A 6,605-nucleotide genomic window follows, 5' to 3' on the forward strand; every position below is an offset into this window, starting at 1 on the left:
TTCTTTCGACTAAATAAATATTAGTAAAAAATTATTTTTTCTATAAATCAAACACTACAAAATATAAATCTTTTTTCCCATAAAAAATTATTTTTTACAGTTTTATGTTGAACAAAATGGACCTTAATTATTCTATTACTTTATTTTTATTTTACTATAAAAATCTATTATTAAATAAAAGATAGTAAAATGTTGCTATTTGTTAATGGCAGATACTGTAGTATTTTATCATTTTATAATTAGTACCTTATATTTCAGAGTTTGCAGAATATATCAATTTACTATCTTATTTAGCAATAAAAATTTAAAGTGAAACAAAAATAATTTTTTCTTTTTTTTGTAATTTATTCTTTTTCTTTAATGGATATCGATTGTTATTTTTCGTTTTTATTCGCGAAGTGAGCAAAAATATTGTAGGGAGCTGTTAAGAAATCATGAGGGTTAGATCGTAGGGATGTCAATGGGTATGGATACTCAAAATTTTATCCGAATCCGAACCCGAATAAAACGGATATATCCGATGGATATGGATATGGATTCGGATATGTATATCAAAAATAGAAACCCGACGGATATGGATTCGGATATGGATTTTGATTGTACCCGACCCGAACCCGAACCCGAACCCGACCCGAAGCCGAATTTATTTTGTATTATATATAATATATATATAAAAATTTAATATTATATTTAAATTTATATTTTAAAAATTTAGATTTAATATAATATATTTTGAAATATTGAAAAAAGAAATAATTGTTTCGGGTTCGGGTTCGGGTTCGGGTTTCGGATTTTTGGTCGGGTTCGGGTTTGGATATGGATTTTTAAAATCCGTCGGGTTCGGGTTCGGGTTCGGGTCTCGGGTTTAGAGTCGGGTTCGGGTTCGGGTTTTTAAAAATCCGCCCCGAATCCGACCCGTTGACATCTCTATTAGATAGGGGTGGCAATCCAGCTCGCTTTTCGCGAGCCAGCTTGTATTCGGCTCGAAATGAGCTCGAGATTAAATCGCTCGTTAGTAACGAGCCGAACACGAGCGGGGATCAGCTCGCTAATGTTCTGCTCGATAACAGCTCGAATACATATATTTTATATTTATATAATTTATTTAATTTATATTTATATATATAAATAAATAATTATATATATAATATATATTTTTATTATTTATTTTTTTGCAAAATAAAAATATAAAGGCGAACTCAATTATAAAAAAAAACTCATTTATATATAAAGTTTCAACTATTAGATCAAAGTCTAACGGATAAGATTTTATAAATTTATTTTTTTTATATATTCAATCTAATCCTTTTAACTTATTGTTCGTTGGGCAGCTCGTGAGCCAGCTCGTATTCGGCTTGTTTATTAACGAACCGAACACGAGCTGAATTTTGTAGCTTGATACTTTAACGAGCCATCTCGTGTTCGCCTCGTTTATTAACGAGCCGAACACGAGCTGAATTTTTTAGCTCGATATTTTAACATGCCAGAAGCGAGTCGAACACAAGCCGACCCAGCTCGCTCATGTTCGGCTCATTTACACTCCTAGGGTTAGATGATCCAACTATGATTTCAATGCCAACCATTGAACTCAAGTATTTTGCACTAATAATTTGAGCATACCATTATGTGTCCGATGTTACACCAAATATGCGTGAATGATATAAATCTCATCCCTATATTATTTCACCCTAATTGGTAATTTTTTAAAAAAATCTTATTCCATTCAATTCGATCAGTCGAGCAGGTTCACAACACATTTGACATAGAAGATCTGGAGATACAGCCATAACTTGCAATAGAAACTACCACAAGATTAGTTCAGAAACACTGCCTAGCAAAGTTGGTTGGTATCCCGGATCTTCGATCAAGAGATCGGGTTTTGATCCATGCATGGGAGTGTAAAAAAAAAAAATTTGAGGTGATTTAGTCCTCGAATTCTTGGGAAACGTGATTTAACTCTTTGAAACTACAACAAAATCAAATTCAGATACACTGTCTAGCGCAGTTGGTTGGTATCCCGGATCTTTGATCTAGAGATTGGGTTTTGAACCCCACACGTGAGTTTAGAAAATGAGGTGATTTAGTCTCCGGATTCGTGGGTAACATGATTGTTCCCCCGAAACTACAGCGAGATCAATTTAGACAGATTGTTTAGCACAGTTGGTTGGTATCTCGAATCTTCGATCAAGAGATCAGGTTTTGATCCCCCGCATGCGAGTTTAAAAAATGAGGTGATTTAGTCCCTACCAAAAAACAGAAAAAAAAAAAGAAAGAAAAAATCAGATCCAGTAAGCACAAAATCTGCCTCCAAATAAGCCATACAACAATTGATGCTGCAATAGATTGGAAATGTATTTACATCACAAGGGGAAAAGAAAAATAAAAGAGACAAGAACTCATGGCCCCTTCCTCAAGGGCCTTTTGACAAAATTCCCCTCACAGCTAGAGATAAAAAATTGATTTGAAAAGCCATAATCTAGAGAACAGCACAGAGCAATGTTATTCCTAAACTAGTTCACTACTTCACTCTACAGCTCATTATCTTCTGAGAAATCAACTGCTGCTGCTTCTGGTTTCGATAAATTTGTCGCCTCCTGGAGCATGCGATCTTTCTATGCGTAAGCCGGTTCCACGGGGAAAATCACCTCCCTGAAAATCGCAAAATAAATCAAGTAATTCTCTACTTATTATCTGAATAGCTCCTCAATCCGTTGAAATAGCTTATTGCTGAACCAGAAGGTTGAAACTTTCGTCACCAAAGTGACCTCCGACGAGTTGTTCAACTCATCAATGTAATTCCACTGCGAAATTTGATCTTTTAGCTGCAAAAATTTGGAGAAGCAGAGATTTTTCCACCTTTCGGCTTGACAGAAAAGCCAAAGCCGGTTACATGAAGCTTTTACTTAAGTTACTCCGCCAACATTCGGAATTCTGACTCCTTCATAACCCTTTAGTGTCTCGATAGTGAAGTTCCCCAACGCTTCAAAAATCGGAATCAGGCCCGCTCTCAAATTGGTCGCGCTCGCCTCTCGGACTTGTTTAACGGCTTCCTCATGTTTGGCCCTCTCCTCATCTAATCTCTTCTTCAATGCATCCAAGCCCACCATGCGGTCATCGATCGGCCCGTTACTGGCGAGAATCATAGCTATTTTATCAACATCTACAGGCCCATTAATCCCGTATTCCTTTTGCACAGATTTAAGCCTTTTTCCAAAATCTTTGGACAGATATTCAGTTTTCAGCTTCTGATGCTGCTCCACGTCCTGCTTCTCCCATAAGCTGTGCACATTTATAGCGAAAGCTCGCATTGTATCTATTACACCATTTTCGGATATCCTTTCCAGGGTTTGACACCAATCATTGGCAGTGATGAACACAGGAGGGGCTCCCATTCGGCTGGGAGAGAATGGTACTTCTCCATCAGGTGTTTCTTCTTTCTCCTGGAGAAGCCATTTCAGCAACCAGCCGTTAAGGGCTTCGATGTAAGCCTTTTGGGTTTGAATCCAATCTCTGAAACACGAAGCCCAGTTCAGGAGCTCTAGCTCTAACTCTATCGTCGCCTTTGAAGCAGAACTTCGTAGACCCCCAAATTTTGGTATTAGGTTTTGGGCTTTGCTTTCAACCATCGCTTGGAATTGCTTGCGATGACAGTCGAGGACAAACTTCCACATTCTTATTAGTCTGCAGAAAAAATGGCACTTAATCACAATGTCACCATGAAGCCATAGATATCCCTATGTTATTTCATGGAACTACAAGGAGCAAATATATGACGACTCTTCGGCCCAATGGACCCTACTATTTTGCTAAAACAAAATTGTGAAGTTCAAGGAAAACAAATAAAACCTGTCCAAACAGAAGCTGCGATTCATATTAATATATTTTCACATCAACATGTAGAAGAAACCTGATGTTTTTAACATATGCACAAAGAGAGGTTGGTTTTCAAATTTCAATACCCTTGGATTAATTCGATGAGCTGCGGCTGCAATTCATCATCTCTTAGCTTGTGAATCCTGCTAGAAATAGCATTTACAGATCTGATGACAATATTTATTCTCGTCACCAACGCCTTTATTGAAGCCCGAGTGGAATCAATTTCATGAGCCTCTGCTCCATTTTCATCTAATGCTTTTAGTCGCTTCCACTCTCTATCATAGATGACCCTCAGATTTTCTTCTTCCTAGAACAGTCACATGATAATGTCATTAGAAACTAATTTCATGATTCTTCTTTTTGCACACAACACTAATCTCAGAGAGTGAAAAAGGCCAAAAATGGCAGTTGATCCAACCATTTAAGCGGTTATCCTGCATACCACACAAACAACTAGTGCTTAATTGTGTTATAGGACGTACCTTAACTTCCTTGTAAAGTTTTTTCTCCCATTCATGCAACCTGTCCAATACTGATGTAAGGTTGCTAAGCTCAAAATCATTCACCCTCTCGGAATTTGTATGAATAGCCATATTCTGCTTCATATCTCCAGTTGAATGTGGAGAGCTCTTCGATGTCCGAGATGATGTTGCGGAACGCAGAGACATAGAATACAAGATCCTTGATAAGATAACTGCAATGAACTATATTTAATCAATTTTCTGCATATTTTTCTGACAATGAAGCATTTCTTTAAAATAAACGCAGGAAAAATACTGGCAAAAAAATTTCCTGCGCAAAAGATGCACAAGTGCTAAATAAGAAAAGCCAATGTACTCAATTCGCAATTCAGAATATCGCCTATAGAACTGTTGTTTTGCAATAATATGGAACTTGCTTCTAACTTAAGCTGAAAAGGCTTAAACCTAAAATTAGGACAATCAATCACATCTGCAAGTTTACATGCATACTAAAGTGGGCAATATATTTAAGATATAAAGTCGAAGAAGTGAAATACCCACATCTTAAAATCTTATTCCTCGATCTATAGCGCAGCCTCCCAACCTCGAGAATTCTCGAGACCTCTTCACCACAACTCGCTGCGTAGTTGAACTGTTCCTTTATTTCCTGCACCACTTCGGCGACGTCTCTCGTCCCATGAACAGACATTACATTCTCTTTACTCGCTCGGCTACCATTACTAACCAATGATGTATCGTCCTCGAAGCTCACTCCTTTAACCTTCGTCACATGTACTTCCTCCTTCTCCTGCTCCTCCTTTACACTCCCTCTCGCTTCGCTATCTTCCGAGGAGTGAATACTCTCATTCTCTATAACAACTTCATCATTCACCTCATCCTCTTTGTGTTCCGCGGCTCCTTTTGAACTCCCAACACTGGAACCCTTCTTTCCTGAGTCACTTCCCGTCACCTTCCTCTCTTTCGCTGCTTCTTTCACCGTCTCTTGCTCCGTCTCGTCTTCCAAATCAGGAATCCCTTCTCTCTCCCTCACCTCGCTTGAATTCGGGCTACTTGTCAACGAAGTCGCCGCGTACCCACTCCGATCATACCCCGGAAACAACTGCTCATAAGAATTGAAAAGATTGAAGAAATCCCAAGAGGAGCCCTCTGCTGCCGCCGTCGGCGGCGGCGGTGGAGCAGTGGATTTCGCTTCCCTTCGCGGACTCGCCGGTGCCGCATTCTCATAAAAAGTCTGATCTTGAACAGGAGGAATGGTAGAGCCCATGGAATAACCATAAATCGGATAATTATCCTCGTAATCGTAACTCACAAATGCTTGATTGGAGTAAGTAGTGTAGGGTTCTTGGAACACTGTGGTTGGTTTCGTCGAACTCGACTTCATGTAGTGGTAATTGGGGATCACATTTCCAACATTGGAGAAAGGAGCATAAGAAGGAGGATAAGGAGGAGGATAAGGAGGATAAAAAGGGTAAGAAGGATTAGACCATGAAAACCCTCCTCCTCCTCCTCCTCCATATGCTTCTCCTTGTGGTACTCCACCTGCTCCAACCTCGATTCCACCATTTTCCTCCGAGATTTCGCCGTGATCCGAGTCCGAATGGGAATGTAGGTGCGAATCGCGCGAAGCGGAGCGAGAAATCGAAGGGAGAGAAGAGGAGGAGGCCGCGCCTCCTCCGCCACTGTCGCCATTGTCGCCATTGCGCTCGGATCCGTCGATCTTGGGCTTGGACTTGCCCTTCCCCTCGGAGGGGGGGAGCGTGAGCACGGGCGACGCCCCCGCCGCGGCCGCCTCCGCCGCCGCCGCGGCGGCGAGGCCCTCCTGGACGAAGCGGTCGAGGGCGGCGCCGACGCGCGCCAGGGCGCGGAAGTAGGCTGCGTGCGCCGCCGCGAGGGCGAAGCGGCGCTCCCCGGCTGCGCGGATCAGGTCGCGCCGCTCCCGGCACAGCGCCACCACCGGCGACGCCTCCTCGGGCTTCGAGCTCCGGCACCCCATCTCCTCCTCCTCCTCCTCCGCCGCCGCCGCCTCCGCCGCCGCACTAGCACCCCCTCTCCGCCGCCGCCGCCGCCTCCGAGCTCCGCCTNGCCGACGGGTCCGTCCTCCGCTCCATCCCCGCCGCCGCCGCCGCCGCCGCCGCCACATCGGGTACCACCGTCGCAAACCCTACCCTAACCCTAGGCGGAGCTCACACTCGTTTCCATCCATGGAGATCGCTTCGCCTTCTTCGGGGAGGGGAAACGGGGAAACTT

General features: G+C 42.3%; 1 protein-coding gene across 1 annotated transcript; it reads right to left on the reverse strand.

The window, feature by feature from the left end:
• Nucleotides 2,320-6,388, reverse strand: LOC109709529. The gene is made up of 4 exons (XM_020231810.1): nt 4,899-6,388; nt 4,359-4,570; nt 3,960-4,183; nt 2,320-3,681 (listed from the first exon to the last, which is right to left on the reverse strand). The coding sequence occupies exons 1-4, from the start codon at nt 6,349-6,351 to the stop codon at nt 2,904-2,906; spliced, it is 2,667 nt and encodes an 888-aa protein (XP_020087399.1). The 5' UTR covers nt 6,352-6,388; the 3' UTR covers nt 2,320-2,903.

This window comes from Ananas comosus, linkage group 1 (assembly GCF_001540865.1).
Source record: "Ananas comosus cultivar F153 linkage group 1, ASM154086v1, whole genome shotgun sequence".
In the NCBI taxonomy this organism is placed as follows: domain Eukaryota; kingdom Viridiplantae; phylum Streptophyta; class Magnoliopsida; order Poales; family Bromeliaceae; genus Ananas; species Ananas comosus.

Coding starts and splice junctions, on each gene's coding strand:
- LOC109709529 (XM_020231810.1), bottom strand. CDS start 6,351: ATGGGGTGCCGGAGCTCGAAGCCCGAGGAGGCGTCGCCGGTGGTGGCG. Junction 4,571..4,898: donor GAGGAATAAGATTTTAAGAT/GTGGGTATTTCA, acceptor AGTTCATTGCAG/TTATCTTATCAAGGATCTTG. Junction 3,682..3,959: donor CTCATCGAATTAATCCAAGG/GTATTGAAATTT, acceptor TTTTTTCTGCAG/ACTAATAAGAATGTGGAAGT.